The sequence below is a fragment of the Genypterus blacodes genome, unplaced genomic scaffold (genome assembly GCF_046128005.1).
Source record: "Genypterus blacodes isolate CSIRO-AG114 ecotype Tasmania unplaced genomic scaffold, CSIRO-AGI_Gbla_v1 ptg000021l_1, whole genome shotgun sequence".
Taxonomy (NCBI): Eukaryota; Metazoa; Chordata; class Actinopteri; order Ophidiiformes; family Ophidiidae; genus Genypterus; species Genypterus blacodes.
Genome location: NW_027466834.1, coordinates 4,940,044 through 4,962,500, shown reverse-complemented (window position 1 = coordinate 4,962,500; position 22,457 = coordinate 4,940,044). Strand labels below are relative to the sequence as shown.

Genomic DNA, 22,457 nt, shown 5'->3' with positions numbered 1-22,457 from the left:
AACCAAACAAATAAATCATGCACAGGGCTTCTATTGACAGTTTTAACCGATATAATCATGCATACCTGGATAAATTAAAATTCACTTATTGTGTATTAACCTGCTGTTCCCCCATGTGGAGTAAAATGGCTGATTGGTAAATTGTATTGAAAAGGAATGAATAAGTAGTTGTATCAAGAGTTTGTAAACAAGAGGAGGTGAATGGAGTCAGCAGCTGATTTACTCCAGGACAGGTACGTCCTTCAGGCTATGAGCAAGGGTCAGAGACAGTGGACAGGGTTGGACATAATAGTACACAGTACACATATAGACACAAATGTTTTATCTGCCGCCGTCTGCTACATCTTCTTCCAGTTTTAATCCAGCGTCCTGCTAACTTTTGTTGATGTCATTTTACAGTTTCATCCATTCTCTTGATTTTAGTTGCTTGGCTTAAAGGTTCTTTGTGTCTTGTGTTTGTCTAGCTGTGATTCAGCAAAATGGTTGATCAGTATTCACTTCACCATGTCTGAATTGGTGCTCGGAGCTTTCATGGAGACATTAGTATTCCCCCAGCATCTCACCTGGCCTGTATGCAGCTGGCACCACCGGCACAGACAAGCTCTGAGTCTGTTGCCATAGGACAAAAAGTACAAAGTCAATGTAAAATTCTTCACAGTATGAGCAGAGTCACTCAGACATAGTGTACATTTCCATGCACACCATAATAAACACACACACACATGCACACCATCTGCCTCTTCCTGTCTTTTTCTTCTAATTCCCCTTCTATTCCCAAGACAGGAATGAGCTGGGTTGTTTTTCTTTCTTTTGTATTCATATGTGTTTTTATGTGGCTCCTAAGTTTATGTGTAACCTTGTGGTCCTTAGAAAGTGGAACACAATCAGAGGAAACTGAAATAATATACCAGGCCTCCCTAAGACGAGCCTGTCATTAACACTCCTTCCTAGTTTAGACACACACAGTGTATCTTAAAGAGACCACCCTAAAACCTCTCGTGAAGCTTTCCAAAACAACATTCTTTGTCTTAGTCTTTGAGGAGCTCCAAACAATGTGTCCCCCCGGCCTAATGAAGTGGTACAGTCCAAGGTGGAGCGGATAATAGTGAAGGGAGTTGCAAAGGCGATGAAGGAGGCATGTCAGCCTGCAGGATGGGGATATCCCTGGCTCACTGCACCGCTTTTCTGCCCCGCTTCCTCTATCACCGTTAATGAGATACCCAGTCTCAAACACTCACAATGGAGAAAGAGAGGGAGAGAGAGAGTTGTGAATATGGTTTAAAAGCTACAGCTCAGCACAGTGATCGGCCTATTTTCTCCAAGATCGGCTCAATGTTAACATTTTCATTAGACGTTTGTTGCTTTTGACATACTCCTTTATTTAACTTTGAATGCACCGCAGAAGATATTACTTAATAGGTTCAGTCGGTGCTCTAATATGTGACACACATATTGCACATGAAGGTCATAATTCTACAGTCAAGGAGCTCTGCGTGTTCCATGAAGTGACACCCTGCGTGTCTGAGCAGGCGCATTTACCGGCACGTTGTGAAATCCTTTTTGATTACAAGGACATGTTCTCATTTCTCTCATGAGGGAACACAGCCCTGTGTTCACACATTCCCACATCAGGCTGAATAATGTCAACTCAACAGCCTACAGTCACACATTTCTCTCTGGGGGTGTGGCCCTTTAAACAGGGTTAACACACTCCACCCATCTCAGGGCACTGATCTGATGTGCTGTGTTACATTGTGTTTCTGGGATATTGTTTGCCTGCACTCGTTTCAGTTGTGTGCATCTTTTCTCATTTGTCTTCGACCAGACGCCCCCAAATCCCACACATCCCAAAGACAGGATATCCTGAGGAAGAGGCAGAAGTCAAGAATATGTCAAACGCAGGTGGCTCGACCACCCCTGTGTTGCAAGAATGATGTATCTACTTGTAATTGTCAGAGTCATGCAACTCACTCGACCTGCAGCAAGTCATTATTTTGTACTCAGCTGTGTGGCGTGACATTTGCGAAACACAATTCAGCTGCAGTTTGTTCACATTTAAAAAACAACATGAGCCGTGCCAAAGTGCTTTACAAACTGCGCAAAACATATTTAAATTCTTAAAAAAGAGAAGAAAATCTATAAATATTAAAGAAAAGGCTGTTGTTTTTATTAAAGCGATGAAAGAGACCGCAAGATGACAGAACAGAATCAAAGGCCTGGGAGTTAAAATGTATTTTAAAAAAGGGATTTAAAGTGGCAACGGATGGGGATGATGAAATATGAAATATGAAATAGCAAACTGTACCAAGCTGTTTTCTTATAATGTATTTCCATTGGAAAGGTCATCACTTAATTTTAAAGATTGAAACAAGCCAGTGAAGTAGTTTGGTTGTGTTTCCTGTGAGAATATCTATGACACGAATCACATTCCATTCCCACTGAAAAGCCGCATTCAGTTATACGATATGATGCATTGACCTAAAAATAACCGAGGGACGCAGTCGTCCTTCTGGCTGCATTTGGCTGAATGTGTGTCTGTCCCATTCCTTCTTTTTTGTGCGCTGTGATAAGCTTTGCTCCATCAAATCACGGATTTCTGGATGGAACAATCAGCAGTGATTGCCAGGAGCACCCTGAATCGGGACACGGCTACATTCTTTTCAGTTTGTTATGTCTGTCTGACTCTCACATTCAATTTAACATAAATTTCTCCACACACTGTCCTCAGTGACAAACTCAGATAGGCAAATATCCAAACTGGGAAATCTGCCTCTCCTGGCTTAATCCCAGTCTTATTCCTTCCCCCTTGCTGTCCAGCCAAAGACTTATTGGATGAAGGGTGAGCTTGAACTTGTGACTCCCTACTGAAGAATTCTGATCACTATTCCTTTCTGGCAGCCCTCTCTGTTCTCTTTGCCAAAAACCGAATCTTTATGTGAGAAAATCTTTTCCCAGAACCAGCAGTGCAAAATTTTGGTGCTGTTTCCTTCATGAGAGGGGCAGAGCGCTGGAACAGACAACAGTCTCTGTTTCTACATTTTCCAGGGCTTTGTTTATTTTTTGGTAATTTTCTAATTTGTTTACAACTAGCCGGAGGCATGATTTTCCCTTCACAGACACACATGCGCGCACACATACACACACACTCACGCACACTCACGCACACACATCCCTCTGCTCTGCTGGTGGTTCAAGCCGTTTACAGTGTCTCCCTGGGGATAAGGTCTTATTTGCATAGTTCGTCTGGAAAACATTTCCACTGCTCCATTCCCAGGTTTGTCAAATAGTCTGCATGTGCGTGCGTGTGTGTGTGTGCGTGCGTATGTGTGTGTGTGTGTGTGTGTGTGTGTGTGTGTGTGTGTGTGTGTGTGTGTGCATACTTGACAGCAGGGGGGGGACCAAAGCTGGCTGATATGTGAACTTTACAAAATCTTGAGCTGCCCAATAAGCCCAAGAAGCTCCAATAAATCCATCATTCAAAATCATGATAATCTTTTATTTATATTGTTGAATGTTTTGAAAGGCCTCAAAGCGACGTGCAGTCTTGTTCCATTAATCATTGAAAATACAACGCCCTCTACCACTCATCACATGCCATTCTGTCGTCTGGTTTCTGTGGATCATGAGCTGCTTACAGGGTGCGTGTCGCAATCTCATTTCCCTGGTAATGTGGGAAAAGGGCACGCAACATGACAAGATGGCCAATGACCCGGTTCATATGGAAGCGAGAACTCACACACACACGTATAACATACCCATATACATACCCTGTATACTGATATGATTCTGCTTCTTAGATTTTGATTGGTTATTGCTTTCAATGATAAAAAAACACATCGGGTTGCAAGACAGGTGGCATTTTATTGGTCCAAATCAGAGAGGGATACTTGATAAATCTGGATGTTATCCCTCTAAATCCTTTGAGTGTGTCAGTTGTGGATGGCCATGGCCAGAGGGGACATGATATAAGGTTTCCTGAGGTGTGCCTGCTCTGCCGAGTGATCTGATAGGTTTAACAGTGGCATTAGTGATGGTGTTATGGGGGTATATAATGTTTTAGATTCAGAGGTTATGGTCTCCGTATACGATGGTAATCCCAGAGGATTACGAAGAGAATCTGGTGAATATCTGAGGAAATCCCTCTCAGGGTCTCCCAGATCCTCTGTTTGTATGGATATTATATCCTCTATAAAGCTTGTCCACGTGTATTTACTCAACAGAGGTTTAAAGGTTTGTGCATATGATACAATCACCCTCTCTCTCACATGATGTGCTGATACGGAACTCTGCAGGAGTGATGATTTTGAAACATTACAAACCCAATACACACAACAAGATAAGCTTTGGGCAAAGGATTGGAAACCCAGGAGTTGAAAAACGAACACAGTCAACACCTGTAACTGTGGCGCATGATTGATCAGGTGTTATTTATTGCGTAAAAGCTTTCAACCGCCCACGTTCAGATTCAGACTCTCCTTGAGGGGAAATGGCCAAATGGAAGACATTCAATACCTTTACAATGATGGGATTCCCTTTGGACCAAAGGAAACACATGCACAGAGAGAGAGAGAGAGAGAGAGAGAGAGAGAGAGAGAGAGAGGCCACACATACTTGCCAAGGGGCTCTCCCTTCAGATGAGTTGGGTCATTTTTCATTACCCTGGCTCAGAGGAATCAAGTGTGTAGTAATGGAGCGGAATCACATTGAGCCATGGGAGGATAAATCCCTCCTTTGGAAGACAGTGGAGAAACGCCAGACAGTGGCAGCAGGACAGAGCCTGTGGATAGCGATATAACTCATTTGCACTCCTCTAGCTGTCATTAGATGCTGGGGGAAGATCAAATAAAACTCAGAGACGCAGACAGACAAACACATTTTACCCTCTCCTTGTGATCTCGTTCCTTTCTCTTTGTCGGCCTGACTCGTCCCCATTTTTGTTCCCATTTTCTTGTCTTACCTGTCTGCTTCACACTCTTACGATACTTCTTTGCCTCCCCATCTTCCCTGTGGGAGTGTGTGTTTATGTTTCTCCAAGGATTTGTCTTTTACGCTGTTTCTTTGCATAACATATCTCTCATCACCTGAGCTAGTGTGGCCTGAGGCTGAGCAGGGGAGGGGTGGAGGTATGAGATGGCGGTAAAGTAGGGGAGAGAGGAAGAGGGGATCTGACTGTAAAAAAGCTGGTATGTGTTGACTTGATACAGTGAAGGATTCCACAGCTCATATCAGCTTGATTATGTCACTTCAAACCTTTATTCCTTGTCTCACTTCATAGTAAATATATACCCTTGGCTGTGTCTTGGCATTGTCTTAAAGCGCCTCCTCCTCCTAAGTGTCCTACATTCCTGACAGAGCTTGCACGGCCGAGACGCCTTGATCGCTCACATGTCGTCATGGCAACTTTTGTTGGCATCTTAGGTTGGAGAGTACAGGCGAGTGAGTGTGCAAATGTGCCTGTGTGTGTGTGTGTGTGTGTGTGTGTGTGTGTGTGCGCGCACGTGGGTTGCGTACATGTCACTCATCTAAGGAACTAAGTGCTTTTAAAAAGTTACTATGTGGATGAAAACTCACCAAGCTCCTGTAAGGCCAGCGCCTTCAATGATGTCGTTCTGTAGCGGTTTCCTAATTGGACTGGAGAGTCTAAGGAGGCCTTGAAGGGCATACTCAAACACACACACACACACACACACACACACACACACACACACACACACACACAAGGGCTAAATTAGTGAATAATAGAGAGGATTAGGCCTTTTTTTAACCAAAAAACCCCTGCTGTTCTGGTCTCAGGGTACATGTTTAGTAGGCCAGTGGAATACATTAGGGCCATGGCACACACACGCGTGCACAAACACACACACACTGATGCAGACAACTGTTTAATATTCAGGATGCCAAATGATTAGAGTGTTTGGTATTCTACCCAGTCGCAGGACAGGGAAGAGGTCACTGGAGTTCACAGTACACAGTGCCCTTGAGTTTAAGCCATAAGGTGTGTGAGTGTGTGTGCGTGCCTGTGTGCGTAAGGAAGGGACGAAAGAGTAACAGCAGAGGCAACACAAAGAAAAAGAGAGACTTCAAGGGTGAAGATTCATCAGTCAGCAAGGCTCAATAATAAAGACATACAGTATTCTTACATAGGACAGGGGTGGTACAGAAGGTCGCACTTTGTCTTCCTGTATAAATGGTGGAGGCAGATTGCTGGTCTACTTTGACTTCTGACTGTGTAAATTATAGATGAAGAGACGAGGTGTAGGGAGAAAAGGATCCCTCCCCAATGAATCATACTCACTCTCACTCTCTCACTCTCTCTCCCTCTCCCTCTCAGAGATCAGCCCAATGATCACAGAGGCTGTTTCATTGAGATAAAAGTTCTAAAACGATGACATCATCCCTACCTTGTCGTAAACCTCTCTGCTCTTCTGGTCAGAGCACTCACCCCCACCCTCCCCATCCCCATTTGTCATCTGTACTTCCTTAGAAGCTATTTTGGCTTTGAGTCACCTGAAGACCCTTGGATCCATTTCATCCAAAACACAGAGCAGATGTATGATCACATTATGCAGGCCCACACACACACACAGGCATGCACACATACAGACGCTGATTGAGACAAAGGCACAGAGCTTTTGTGATAATAATGGCTTTATCAACCAATTCAAGTGCTTTCTTTGGGCTGGAATTCAAAGAATGTTTAATCCTGTGTCAGTGAAGGCAATGGCTGAGCTACCTGCTGGAGAAAAGAATGAGCAGAAAGGGAGAGAATTGGGAAAGTATGACGGAAAGTGTGAGACCTTTGGGATATAGACAAATCACAGTTTAAGTGGTGACATGAAACGGCATCATGCATGCATGTAACCATAAGCAGCCAGCGGTGACTTGCACACAAACTGACACACTGTGGCGCAGTATCATCACACACTGTGGCCATGAAGGGCTTTTATTTCCTTGGATGTGACCAACTGAGACGTTTGTATTAAATATAACTTGCGGGCTCTATACGAGTGCATAGTGCACGTGTGTGTGAGAGAGTGCATGCCCACGTGTCCGTCTAAGTGACCCAGTTCTTTCAGCCGCGCAGTTTTGGCATCAGTAAATGCGACAGGGAGAAAAAAAAGATAATGGATAGAGAGAGCAAGAGAAGGGAAAGAGTGAAGGCAAAAGGAAGGGAGATGTGGACATGAAACCGGCGGCTGGAGAGAGAATGGAGGGGTCCATTAGCAGTATTTTGCATAGATGTGTTACTAGTTGACAGCCACTTAGTAGGACAGTAAATCTGCAGAGCAAGACAATACTCCACTAATCACTCTTTCAAGTCATAACAGATGCATCTATACTCATTATTTGTGTAGCAGAATTACAAATATAATGACCTTTCAGAGGAAAATCTAAAAATAAATGTATAGCATCAAGAATTTTGTAGCAGTTGTCAATGCTATGACCCAGAGGCATATTCAAATTTACTGTAGCAGTACAAAATAATGATGCCCGACTTCCCTGTGTTATCTTTATAGCCTTTATTTTCCTTTCACTAACACAAACACACGTAGACAATACACTCTTTCTCTCTCTGATGCAGAACGTTGCCACACTTTGCATATTACCTTGTATGCATTTTTGTGAACAAATGACAATGTGAACTGATCTGAGACAAATACTATAACTGTGAATGTGACAACTATACTGCTCTAACTTACGGATCAACTAGCATCTACAAGAATATCAGGTTGAAGTTGTAAAGTGCACATGTAGTAAGAACGATGAACAGTGAAGAGATGATTCCTTTGAATGTGCATATGGCAAGGTGTCAAACTAAAGAGCATTTCTGTGGCTTCAGCATAATTAAACATTTAATCACCAAATATCTACAATGAAGCATGTTTTCTCATGTCTTCATTGCACCCGTCGACAGATGTTACAACATTGTTCCCACTGAACTATCTTTGTGTAATAGCCAAAATTCATAAGCATCCCCATCTGTCAGTTTCTGTTAATGTTCCCATCATAGGGAAAAACCTAATGTAAAAATATGGGAAAACATCTCCTGCAAAAATGATCAGTGGAAAAGTCCGGGAATAGAGCTTTTGTTGTAAAAGGGGAACAAAGCAAAGCGGCTACAGAAATATCTCCACTTTGTTTGAAGTGCCAGTGTGTTTCTGATTTTAAAACGCCCTAACTGGAACCACATTTCAGTTCCAAGTCACTCACGAGCAGGAGGGTGGTGCTCACAGACACACACAAAAAAGCAAGCATGCACACACACACGCCCGCCCGCACACATATACACATATACACACTTGAACAAACAAAACAGATCTCTCCCCGGTCAGACGTTTCTCTAGACATTCCTGGCTGCCTTTCCATGACCCTCCCTGCTCAGTCTCACTCTGCCACTACATGAAGCACTTGATGGAGAAGAACACTAAATTTGGCCCTATTATTATTCTTGCATTAGGTTTTCAATAACCCAGTGAACTGAAACTGAAGACCATTGAAATCTATATTTTGCTGAATCTTGCGCCGTAATCTGATCTACACCATGTGCAGACACTGTTACATGAAAACTGACTACGTGTCATAAAGCCTACTCAGCTATAATGATCTCAGTATCATAAATCACCATAGGACTGCTTGTGTCAGACCTGCTTACTCTGAAAGTGATGTGTTTAACACTCTGTGTTTGTTTAGTCCTCAGAAATACAGGAGATACGCGGACAAAGAAAGACAGAGCACGGCAGAATGGAGTTTGTGTCAGTCTCCACTGCCTACCGCAGCGTAGTGGAGTCAGGGTTAAAGAGATTCTCCATCTTGCTTCAATTAGCCATTCTGTGGTGTTTATATCACATTCCTTCAATATAGCTTACCTTTTCCAGCACAAGACATCAACCCAGTTCCCCTGCTCGACCCTAAAACCTGACTCTAATACCCTCCACCTGTTAAACCCCCCTCACCTCTCCAGGTCTTTCCCCTTTAGACCCCATGCCCATTGAAATACACCAGATCAGCACCTCATTACGACCACACCTTTTCCCATAATAGAACCCCACTGGTTCCTTAACAAGGCTCTGTAAGGGCCCAGATATGTCACACCTAGAACTGTTTCTCACCTTGTGGTTCTTGGCAACACCCCTGATAGGTCATGAAGGGGTTATAATGTATGGGGGAGTTAAGGAGAAAGAGAACTGAGCACCATGGCTCACTAAATCACGCTCGGTTATTGTTCCTTCCTTCCTGCCTTGCTTGCTTCCTTCCTTTTCTTCTCTGTCCCTTTCTGCAAATCTGCTCCTCTCTCATCTCTATTCAGCTTTCAGAAGCCAGGACACTCCTAGGATAATTCCAAACAGGAACAATTTTTCATGTACTCTCAAGTGTTCGGAAATGTCTTCCTGCAACAGTTTTTGTTCCCCTCTGCTGCTCCGCTGTCTCTCCATCAGTTTCCAGTTAACTCCTTCCGTCCACTGTATTGTCCATCCATCCACTTCCCCCTCCCCTCTCTCTCTCCCTCTCTCCCTGCTTTGCAATGGTCAAACAACAGGGCCCTTGTGATGGCTAACTGAGGAAGCTACCAATAAAAGGAGATATGTATGTGACCGGAGAAAAGGGAGGGACGGGTGTGTGTGTGTATTAAAGCCAAAGAAGGAGTCATCTGGAGATGTTTAAGTTGGACAGGCCAGTTTCCGGTGTCTGGAAACGGCCAAAAATATCCAGAAACAGAAAAATCCACCAAGAGAAAAAGGATACACCTCCTCTCTTCCCATTTGACCTTCTATATTCAACAAACTAAGCTGAATTTGGGGCTCTCGTCATAACACAAGGTAGCAACAGCACTTTTCAAGCCACATTAAAATTAATTACATCTCCATATGGATTTATGTCAGGGGGAGGATATTTTTGAGGAATTATACGTCTAACATTGCTTGTCAATTATGGTGCAACTGCATTTGGCACAGGCACATGGTTATTTGTAGCAGTGGGGTAGTGAAGCCAATTCACAGTGGAGCACAGAAATTATACTAAATTTAAAACAAAAAACAAACATCCCTGTCATGTTGACAACTATAATTAACTAAAGACATAAGAGAGACGAGTCTAGTAAATGCAGCAATCACACACACGCATGCATGCTTGCTTGCTGTACACACGTGCAAATAGTTTCTCACACTGTGTTCATAGCAGGAGGATTGTTCTGTTGTAATAGAATAAACAACAGACCAACCGTGTCTCACCGAGTCATTCAAAGACGTTACTGAATGTACGTTAGGCTCAGCCACTTTCTCCATAACACACTTCAATCTATTTATGGCTGCAAAAACTTGGCCGAATTTGTTATGTTAACAACTTGTGGTTTCAACGGCTCCTGCTCCAGCTGTGAAAGGTGAACACAAGCGCCCAATTTAGGTCATCGGAAAAAACAAAAACAACTCAGTCCTCAAATCCAACGGCTGCAGCAGACGATCTGCAGGCTAGAAATCATCCAAGCAAGTCAAAAAATGAGTCAAAAAAATGAGAAAGAGGGAGTTTGCTGTTTCTTGTCTTTGTGTTATGTTCTGTGAAAAGCAGTTTGTGCCAGTTGATTTATTGTGTAGAGGCTTAACAAAAGTCCCATGTTTTGCCGAACATTTTAACCACCATTTCAACAATAATGCAAGTCACATAAGGATATAGGCTCTGCTTTCTGTGGTCTAAAATGAGAGTGGTTTTGGATTTAGTGCTGATAGGCAGGCTGGGATTGGTTGGAATTGCAATATTGGTAGTGTCTGTTTGGGTTTAAGTCGCTGTGTGTGTGTGTGTGTGTCTGTGTGTGTGTGCGTGTGTGTGTGTGTGCGCGAGAGAGCGAGAGACAGAGAGACAGAGAGAGAGAGAGCTCTGCAGTTTCTCATGGCTGCAGAATATCTCCCCTCTCCTCCTCCTCCTCTCCCCGCCCCCACATCTTTGCCTCCATTATTCCCGTGTTTTCGAAGCAACTCTGGTGACAGCGAGAAAACACCGCTGTGGCATGTGAGAGGCAATCGGGGGAAACACGCCGTCGTCTCCTCATCTTTTTCTTCCGCTCGTCCCCCTCCGTTCCCCGGCGGTACGCGTTCCTACCCCGCACGTTCGCGGCACCGGTATTACGGTAGCGGGTACGGTTAGAAAGTGGTGGAGGGGCGGGAGAGGAGGGGGGTGGGAGGCGGTTGGTCGACCGGGACCGGCCCCGTGAGAAGCTCCTCTGCGTGCGGAAGGAGGGATGAGGGGAGCCCGCGTTGGTACTCGGCGCGGAGTCGCTGGTATTTAGCTCCCGCGTTGTGCTTTTTTAATGGCGAGAATATGAATTTATAAACGCAGAGGAAGAACCGTAAGCTCCAGTATAAGTGGCTAGCAAACTAATCACGGACACTAACATGGATGCTGATGTGCCCCCTCCCCTAGGCCGGCCGGGAAAAGAGGGGTTTTGTGATGATTTTCTGCCTCTAATGGGACTCGTTCCTTTCTGGGATTAATATCTCGGGGGTTTTCCTCCACCGTCTTTCCGTTTTGGAGCCGGTTTTTGCGTGTGAGCATCGCAGGAAGCGTTGATTTGCGAGGTAACTATGTTATGGTGGCGTTACTGCCAGTCTCTAGCTCTGACCAAGCATCACTGCCTCATGCTCTTATCTGCGTGAGCCTGCGTGATGTTAGTCTCATTTCCAGCAAGATAGAAGGCGACTTGCTTCATTTTATCTCCTTGTTTTGTTGTGCTTCATATCTCTTATCGTTTCTTGCATGTTAGCCAATTCTAAACTGACAAGTAATGGGTCAGACATGTCGGTGTATCAGCTACAAGATGAATCAGTCGTTATGATAACATGATGGAGCTGTTGCCATCATACCATACTGTGCATTATGGATCTTGAATGCATCTTAAACTTGTCATACTAACGCTCAGAGTGTGTGTACCTCCATGCATTCAAACAAAGCTATGTGATATATGGAGACACACACAAGAGGTTTGTGTTGAGACGTTGCTAATATGTCCAGGTACAGTTCTGTAACTTTTAGCATGATACTGAACTGTGCAGTGTTGCATTTAATGCATCCATGAAAAGACAATATTTCAGTTCTGTGTGGGTAGAAACACAGCTGCATCTAAATCTACAAGTTAAACTAATAAGTGTCTGTCCCTGCCAGGATTTTCCTCTAAATTTAGCCTCTGGGCAGTGATTTATTACCTTGACGTTAAGGTTTGTTCAATTCCCAGGTGTCTGAAGCAAAGCCAATGAGTGTGTGTCTGTCTAGCATGTGCATGTGTATGTGTGTACACACTGTCTGCATTGCAGTTTGTAGGATTCAGCAAATGGGCGACTTGTGTAAGATGTTTGTTCAGTCTAGCCTACCTAATTAATCACATTTCATTACCTCATATAAAGGATTTTACTCAAACGTTCAATACACCTGAGCTCTGAGGTTGCTATATTTACAACAGCTGAAAATATTGTCTAGTATGTGGACCAATGGCTTTACCACTCAGTAGTCAGAGTTGTTATTTGAAGTGCTGTATATAGTATAAACATGGATAGTTTTGGAAAGCTAATGTAACCCTAAGACAGCAAGATGGGAGATGAAAACAAAAGGCTGTACTGGAAAATGCAAGGGTGTGTGTCAGTGTGTGCACAGGTGCACCCAATCTAAACCTCAAACCACACAAGATCAATGGCGAGTGGGAGGGTACACTAAACCCATCAAAGCTTCTACACACACACACACACACACCAGTATTCATTCAGAATTCACACAGGGATGAGTTTTGAGACATCACTCTGTAACTTCTCTCCCTGTTTTACTTCTTCTGGTGTCTTCAGCTCAATGCGAAACTCTCACCTCCCACCTGCCACCCCGCTGTAAGCTGGTCGGAGAGGTGAGAAAGTAGGTGTATGTCTCCCTACTGCGGTGGACACACCCTTACCAAATTGCAAGAGCCTCAGGTGACCAATGTGATCCTCACTTGCAAGAATCGTAAACCGGTTCTGCCTGTGTTTTTGTATTTCGTCTGGGTTGTGGATGGACTGAGCCTCCTTCCAATGCTTGACAAAGGAGGATGTCATTCCCCTCTCCTCATTTCTCCCAACTCCCCCCTTTCCCATCACTTGGCCCCCCCTGCACCCCCACTCAGCTCCCAGATGTGAGGGAAGTGTGGGAGGAGCCAGTGGGTGTTTGCGCCCCTCAGGGTCCCCGTTTCCTGTTAAATAGCAGGGAAACTTCACATCTGCTGAAAACACCAGCACACACATACATCAATCAAAACGTACTTTTAGGTTTGCATCTCTGTGTTGAAATGTGTCAGTTATTTAAATCCTTAGTCACAAGTTCGAATGAGATTGTTCTGCAGCAAAGCTTTTGGAGGATTTCGTTTAGGCGCTTGGATGTTTGAAACTTGGCTTGGTCAGGTGGAATGTTTGGTCTAACTTGCTTGAGTGTGTGTGCTCAGTGTTTCCCACAGTTGGGTTGGTTCATCATTGCACCTGCTTCAGTGTTTACATCTGAAATCAGGAGACGGATATTACCAGTTCTATGTCGGTCTGTTCCGCAAACACTGTAACAGCAGCGTGCACACACACACACACACTCACACACACACACACACACACACACACACACTTAAGTGAACGTTGCAGGCAGGCAAGCAGGCGACTCTGTGGTCACTGTAGTCCACTGATGGACAATGGATTTCCTGCTCAAGGAGGAATGCTAGAAATGTCCGAGGAAGCAAGCGAGGCAGGATGCTGCCTCTGTTGGCTCATTGTCTCTAGTTAGCCCTGCTAAACTTGTTAAGGCCAGGCTGAGTTTTACACTCACACGTGCACACACAATCGAAAGGCCTGAAGCACAGCACATAGAGCGGGTTGTGCATCCTCCTTCCTTTGTACTTGCTTCTGGACCGCAGTAGCAGTATACTGTATACAGTATACTGTATACAGTGATTTATCCCTAATTAGGTCTGAAAGCCTTTTCTCTAGTGGTTAATAAGATGTATCAATCAGTCCACAAACAAGCATTAACAACCATTATTTTCCTTGTATTCTATGTTCATCAGATGACTGAGGGGAGGCGATGTCAGGTCCATCTCCTGGACGACAGGAAGCTGGAGCTCCTTGTACAGGTCAGTCTTCTCTTTCTCACGCCCCTCCCCCATCGCTCTCTCCCTCTTTCTCTCTCACTCTCTCGCTTTGCAGACTATGACTCCTTAGACAGATGGAGAAGTGATGTCTTTTGTCCTAAGGGGCTCAATTACTGCTGACCAAGGGGAATTAGCGACATTGCTCCTTCAAGCCTTTCACCTGATCTCTCTCTACACACACACACACACACACACACACTCACACACACACACATATTCAATCTCCCAGTAGGAGCTATGCATCCAGACACACAGTTCAGTCTTAACAATGTCCTAAACAGAAACCCCTCTCCCCTGAACTCACGCTCCATTGCTCATTTTTCACCCTTCACCCCTCTTGCCCTCTCCAGACTGTCTCATTGATGAGGCTGAGAAACAACAAGCCGTTTGTCTGTCTCATCTACACGTCCATCCATCCATCAAGCAGCAGATTCTCACAAAAAGACAAGGAATCTGAGGGATTTTACTTACTTCACTATGTTAGAGTTCACATTTCATTAGGTAGTTTCTTTCGGCTGATTTGATCTCTGCAGCGACCTAATCAATGACTCAGTTTCTCCCTTTGCGTACTTGTATTGCTTTCCTTTTTTTCATTTCCTTTTTCTGAATTGGTTGTGTATTACATTCACCTTTTTGCTTTCCCTGTGGTCCTCTCCTGGTTTGACCACATGGACCGAAGCTCTTTTTGTTAGAAACTCATTCTTCTCGGCTGACCTTCTTACCTCCCCTCGGGTCTGTCCATTACACAATTCCCCTGCAAAGAGAGCATGAAAGACAGAGAGAGAGAAAAGAAGATGATAGCCCGGGAAAGAGAGGGGAGAAGCAAGGGGAGAGCGGGATGATTTGAGAAGAAACTGGCTGTGAAGAGAGAGAGAAAATTGAGATTACAGCCAAAGGAATCACAGGAAAGATAGGGAAGGCAGATACAGTAAAGTGATGGAATAAAGAGGAGAAAATGGAAGGTTGAACCTTGAATAGGTCTGCTGACTTTCTGATTTGATTACTCTGCCAGAACTGATCCGCTCCCTCAAATTGGTACTTTTTGCTTTCTCTCCCAATCTTGCCGCTCTATCTACTCTTCCCTCTCCCCCTATCTGCTCCCCTCACCTGCCTCATCTGCTCTATCCCCGCTGCCTCTTCCTGCCTCTGCTCGCACATTCCCCGGCTCCGCCTCCCGCTAAACCTCCCGAGCGCAAATGCATCAAATCCTCATCTCCTCATCCGTCCTCACGTCCATCCTTTCTTCCCCTCGTTCTTCCTCCGTCCCATGGAGAGAGGATGTGAGAGGAGGAGGTGGCAGAAATAAACAAAAGAGTTGCACACCGAGGGGAGATGGGAGTCACAAAAAGAGAAAACGCAAATCCCCTTGAAGTGAGTTAGGTTATATTTAGTGTAGCTTCTCTCGCTCTTGCGTCTGAGGATGGACGTGTTTGTATGGGTATTACAGATCCCGCGTCTGTTCTGTTTACTGGATGATATACACCTGTCAGCGAGGAGTGTTTTTACAGCGTGGCAATGGCATTAGCAACGGAGAAAGCATGACAGAAAGGCAGGAAGAGGGGATGTTATTAGAAAACTTTGGTCCTATAAATCAACACACTCCTCTCCCTCTCCCCCTCTCCACGTCTCTGTCTGTCCTTCTGTCCTCACATCTCTCCGTTGAGCGGATGTTCAGTCAGGCACTGAGTCATTTGTGGGACCACAGAGAATTACATTGTTATTCGCTTACGTTTCTCCTGCACTAAGAAGCAGAGCAGTCCTTAAGAAATATCCAAGTGCCTGTTACTGCAGTTCTACACACTCCCGATTCAGGTTGTGCTGTGCCTTGATTGAATGATGATTTAATAGCACTGTGATGATCGTGAATTGCATTGTAGCCACACCAATCATCTTTTGTTTAAATCATTATTTGGCAGGTATTGTTGCTGTGTGGGATGCTGCAATGTGAAAAAAAAACAAATTAAGTCGACTGTCAAGAATTCTTACATTGTGTCATCACCAGGAAAGCACATGGGAAATTAATTTTATTTTCCTAAAAACCCATTATGCTGTCAGTGTTAGATATCATTGGACATCCAAACCTATTGGCTTTTGTCAAATGGAAACAATTATACGGTACATCAGGATTTCTGTTCAAACTTATTCACAGTGCGAACATAACGGCCAGCGCTAGACCGGCCAGAACGGTTGCTGCACAGACCGACGGGCCAAATTTGAAATCCCAGAAGTGTTGTTCACCTTCTTCCTCTTCCGGATCCCCTTCCACCTAGCTTTAACGGCACGTCCTCTGTGGTTTACTTATGGAGCGACGGCTCATTTGCCGGAAACTATGCGCCGGGAGCCCAGGGCGGTCCGCGCCAATACAGCGCCTAGTGACCAGGTTGTAAAGATGGAAGCTAACGACAAAATTACACCACAGAGGGGAAATAAATATCAGTCATAGCCGAGGGTAGATTGGTGTGAAGGTTATGGGACACCAAAGAGAGGACTGGGCAGAGATTCAGCTGTGTTTTTGTCAAGGACTGGTTATCCAAATTCAGTCATCGTTCGGCATGCCGCGGCCTTAAAATGCACACCCTGCCAATGTGCCAGCTTCAACGGTAGCATTGTTTAGGGTTTGTCTCCTATAGCGTCTGTAGGCTTTAGTGCGTCTCCTTCCTCGCTCGCGGCTCCCTGTAATTCCTATGCCATCAATTACCCCTGATGCTGAGGAGGCACGAGCTAAGTGTCTGTCAGTGCTAATGCTGCCTAAGCTAGCAGAGAGGTTGCTCGTCTGACAGAAGGCTATATCATTTGTGTGTGTGTGTGGTGTGTGTATCCCATATGAGTTTGCCGTATCATTAACCTGTCACTCACCTCACTGTTGGTATCACTATTGGTATCTTTTTTGTATGTGTGTATGTAGTGAAAATGGAATCCAAATCGTGACACAGATCATAAATGTATGTTTCTGTCTGTCCTCGTCCTCGTCCCCTGGTCATTGTTCATCACGCTGTGTTGGTGTGGTTGTTATTTAATGAATGTTGTTGCCATGGCAGTCCAAATGTTACGTGGTAATGAGAGGCCGCCTGTGTAAATGTCTCAGACTGAACCAAAACATTCATTACTACTGTTACGCTCAAGAAGGGAGAAAGATGGAGACACACACACACTCACGCACGCGCACACATGCACACACACACACACACACACAGACGAATTTGAACAGAGAGTCGTGCAGAGACAATCAGCAGCTATAGTGGCGGTGTTATTTTCTGAACGTGTGTTAATTACCTGGTGCTAAAACGAGCACGCTAGCTCCCATCCACCAGCACAGCACCTTCTCCTCACTCATTTGCCAACACTTCTCCTCTCTCCAGAGCCTTTTTGTGTAGCAGGATCACTGTAGGCATCACTCTACCACGAGATGTAGGTCAGTGAAGACTCGTGTGTGTGTGTGGGCACGCATGACATCACTACCCTCTCTTTAAATAGCTCTCAGTAGCTTCTGTCGCTGAAGATGGAGCTCTGCAGTGAGCTGATAGTGTAGGACCTCAAGGGGAGACTGGCATGTGGACACAATCACGTTATAGCTCTCTCTGTGTGTGTGTGTGTGTGTGTGTGTGTGTCTTTGTGTCTGTGTACATGTGTGTTTATGTGTGTGTGTGTGTGTGTGTGTGTGTGTGTGTGTGTGTGTGTGTGTGTGTGTGCACATGTGTGTTTATGTGTGTGTCTGTGTGTGTGCGTGTGCGTGTGCGTGTGTGTGTGATGAAAGACAGTGTGTAGGCTGCGAGGCACACCCATGGTTAACCTCAGGGTGGGGTGTGCTGCTACCCAGGATGTCACAAACCAGCAGCATATGGCAACAGTCGCCGGTCTGTTCTTGGCTTGAAGATGCTCTGCGCATTCTGAGCTTTGTGATGAATGGACGTTGTCATTACCCACACACACATACACACACAAACACACACACACACAGACACACACAGACACACAGTAAAAGTATTCCACAATACGAGCTAGCTAGTGAGCACTTGTGCAGGTTTCAGCCCTCTCCCTGCAGTGCAATGGTTCAGCCCAGAGCCATGACTCTGCAGTAGAGGTGTGGGTCAAAGAGGCGGAAAGGAGGGAGGGAGGGTGGGGAAGGGCAGGGCACCTGCACCGTCAGCAACATCCATACACTCCATCCATCTCTCTCTCTCTTTTTCTCTCATTTATTCTCTCCTGTCTTGCTCTTTTCCTCTCTTTCCCCCCCGTGTTTGTCAAAATGCTTAGTCATTGCAGTAAATCAATTGCCAATAGAATTCATTAACATATATCTCATTTGCAATACTTTTTTCCATTTATAATACAATGTATACTCATATGCGAGTCAGATTCTAAATGATGCACGCAAAACCTATTAAAAGCATCCTAATTGTAAAAACTGATTTTTCCCTCTGCAGCCTAAGCTGATGGCCAAGGACTTGCTGGACCTGGTAGCCTCTCACTTCAACCTCAAGGAGAAGGAGTACTTTGGAATCGCATACACAGATGAAACGTAAGCGTCTAATTGTATCTATTTGTTGGATTAAAGATGTTAATGTATCTGTTTTGATCAGTTAGCGATGTTGGAACATCCGTAGCAAAGGTCAATGAAAAGTCAAGAGAGACTCGTCAGGGTTTTGTTTCGTATGATCACGCTTCAGCCGCAGTTGAGCCTTTTTGGTCAACCTGACCAATTTGAGTCGGGTTTTAAGTTACGTGTGGTAGCAGATTTGGTTTCCAGTTACAGCTCAAAGGCCAACATGTTCCCCCACAATTCTTTCAAGACATATTTGATATACAAAACAGCCTTATTTGGTTTTCAACACCAAGGACCTAAATAGTCTTTTTGCCTTTGTAGTTTTAAGGAAGAAATCACCAACAAAACTTTGCCTTAGAAGTCATATTTGGACACGGCCTCCACCATGTATGGAAACACCACAACAGTGTTTGGTTAACGTTTTGCTTCGTAAAAAGAGTAACAACTTTTTTTTGAAGGTCTTAAAATGTAGCGTTTTATTTGCATTGTGTTTCTGATGTGGAATTTTCATTGTGCTTTTATGTAGTTTCATTATGTTTTGTCTTGTTCAAGGTAATTTGGGATGAAATGAATCATAAACTTAATTTGAGCTGATCCGATAGTTTCACTTCGTTTTTTTTCTTCTCACTCACACAGAAAGCGATTTTCAACCTTTGTTGCCTACATTTTAGTCAACTTATCATTATAATCACGAGCTGAAATTAAGTCATATATCATTAGATCTTTAGTTACTCAGAATGGAGTCATTATGAGGCTATGAAACTGCTCATGGATGACGTTCTGTTATAATGACAGCTGTAAGAACTACGCTTGAAATGTACAAATGGCATCCATTGTGACGAAGAAACATTGAGGAACAGCAGCATGATGGTTCAAAACAAGTTCAGCAATCTCTCATTCAGATGATTTACATGCAGGGCTTTGTCTCTCCGTATTCCTTATTTATCTGAAGTACTATGATGTGCAATAAGATTTGCCTCATTCTTTCATGGTTTGATTTGTTGTGTGTTGCTGGGGACAACAAATATCTCCATTCTGGCCATTCGGTGGTCATAGAGACTGTATGGAGAGAGCAAAAGAAAGAGATGTTGCTCAGTTACTCGGGAGATCACACAGGGTTACCAGGGCGACGGGCTGTCACTGTAGTTTTTCACTCTGTTGGAGAGAAGAGGAGAAAAAAGAGTCAAGGGGAAGCAAAGTTGAAAAAGAAAAGTGAAGAAAATAGCAACAGGGAAAGAAAAGTGGGGGTGACTTGGGCATAAAGTGTTGCTATGGCATCCTCAGATGTCTGTGAGTTAAAGTGTTGATAAGTTGTTATTTTTTTTCCCATCAGGGGCCATTTTAGCTGGCTGCAGTTAGACCGCAGGGTACTAGAACACGAGTTTCCCAAGAAGTCTGGGCCCATCGTCCTCTACTTCTGTGTCAGGTGAGTGTCTCTTAACCAGCATTGCCACCTCATTCACACATTCCCAGGTCTCTGATTGAAATATGTACGTGTGTGTGTGTGTGTGTGTGTGTGTGTGTGTGTGTGTGTGAGAGAGAGAGAGAGTCGAGCTGTGTGTGCGTTTATGTATGCACATCTATTCATGTGGTAATAGGAACTGATTAATAAGGTTAGTTATGACAGGGCCCTATGAAATTGCTTTGACCGCAGTGTTAAACTCCTGCCACTGGGCCATCTCAGCCAATCATGAGCCTCTTACCCCTCATCAGAATGCACTGCATGCAAATCCCATCAAATTGCTTCACTTGTATATACAACAAAATGCCAGAACTCCTTCCAATAGGGAGTAAGCTGTCAATGTTTACAATTTTTCTACCGGCGTAAAAAATTTTGATGACCTTAGTTGTAGATGGTTCACTTATCCATTTAATACCAAGCAGTTTAGAAAATAAAGATATTTGTATGTTTGTCTTTCTACACTTCTTCGAGGTTCGAAGTCGAGGTTTTCAAACAAAGATGTTAACACGACAATCAGATCCATATCGGCATGAATCTATGTGTGTGCATTGTGCCGCCACATACCGGGATTACGCAGTTGTAAATCGATTTACTCAAGCACGTAAACATTCCATCGGCTTACAGTTGGCACAAGCAATCTCTGCATGCACTTCCTCACTTGGCGTGCTTCCCCCGCCAGAATGCTACTCATTACATTCATGGGTATGGCTCCATTCTTTTTGCCTTAATCACAGTGCAGACCGTGTGTATACATTTACTCATTGAAACTGTAATGATGCATTGTAGCCCTGCAGAGCACTGTTATTATGGCTGTGTTAAAGGCGTCTCCTCGTTTTAAAGCGACTACCTTCTCAGCCTTTTGTGCTGCTCGTACAATATCCTCTCATACATAAAACATGTCCTGATGCATGACTTGCACAGCCAGACTGGAGCTTGAGTGTGTGTGTATGTATGTGGTAAAAAAAGGAAAGAAGTGTGTGTGCCATGTGATCAAAAGGAAAGATTTTCTTACGTTTTCTTATCCTCAGATAAAAATGCACACCGCTTCCATCACACATTATATATAACGAAAGCATAAACAGAAGCCACAGTTGTGTCTCGGGCCCATTGTTGTCCTCTGTCCTCAACATATTCCATTGATGTCATGTAAACCTAATTGTGTTTTAGTTAGCATATATAGCAACATGACGTGCATTAGTTCAGCTCAAACAATGTCACAGAGTCATCATTTCCAGGCGGACATTTATCACACGGGTCATACGGAGACACTGAGGCGATTGTGTTGTAGACCTATTCTTGACTTCATTTTGCGAACAAGTATATCACTATGCAGTACAAATGCTATTAAAAGTTGTGAATGCTATGTTGCTATCGCTCCTGCATGAGCACATCCACCATTTAAGTAGTTTTGCATTGATGGCGACTGTAACGTTCTTCATATAATGTTTTTCTCAGATATAGAGAGCGCCATCTGTGTTTGTGCGTTTGTGGTGTTGGTGTGACAGGGAGAGGGACATTGTGTGTATGTATTTACGCCGACTAATCACTGTTTTTAGTGTTTTGGACATGGCGTGCTCTGACGCCGTGCACTTTGACACCATTTTGAGGATTCATTCCCCCTTTTCTTCTGCAGTCCGGTCAATTATCTCACCTCAATCTTTTCAAATGTCATTCCCGCCCCCTCCCCTGCAAACACACACACACACACACACACACACACACACACGAGAGAGAGAGAGAAAGATAGAGAGACTATAATTGAACTACAATCAGCCCAAATGTCAGCCCTGAATCTTGAATCAATCTGGTCTTATTGTTTTCATTACCCCACTGTGGGGTTTGTGTGTGGGTGTGTGAGTGTGTGTGTGTGTGTGTGTGTGTGTGTGTGCGTCCCAATTGATGTATGTCATGGATTTGCATGCATTTGTGAGTGCATATATTTGTGTGGTGCGAGGATGCTAGGTAAATGCCCAACTCCTGCTGATTCAGTGGTTGGATTTTAACATGCATGCTGCTGTGCTGGTTGTGTGTGCGTGTGTGTTTGCGTGTTGTGGCTTTAATTAAATGTTCACAGAGAGTATTGACAAAGCGCCTCTCGTTCTCTCTCTCTCTCTCTCTCTCTCTCTCTCTCTCTCGCGCAGCTCAATGAGTAACACGATTTAGGCCGAGCAACATCGAACCGCCGCAGTCCCTCTCACTCCATACCTATAGACGCACACGGGTGCACAAATTGACACATGCGTTCACGTGTGCGACGCAGTCATCTTGTGTGTTTAAGTATACGTGTGTGCATGGGTTGAAAGGTTGGAGGACCA

The 22,457-nt window shown here is 44.3% G+C and overlaps 1 protein-coding gene across 4 annotated transcripts in view; it reads left to right on the top strand.

Annotated features, from left to right (window-relative positions):
* Positions 1-22,457, top strand: part of frmd4a (FERM domain containing 4A) — a 54,327-nt gene that overhangs the window by 8,704 nt on the left and 23,166 nt on the right. For 3 of the 4 annotated variants that reach the window (XM_076142188.1, XM_076142189.1, XM_076142190.1), the window contains exons 2-4: positions 14,054-14,119; positions 18,562-18,656; positions 20,014-20,106. In XM_076142188.1, the coding sequence (XP_075998303.1) occupies positions 14,054-14,119; positions 18,562-18,656; positions 20,014-20,106 (254 nt within the window). Of the gene's footprint in view, positions 1-11,241; positions 11,568-14,053; positions 14,120-18,561; positions 18,657-20,013; positions 20,107-22,457 lie in introns of those variants that run through there. The other variant, XM_076142192.1, reaches the window with a different exon arrangement.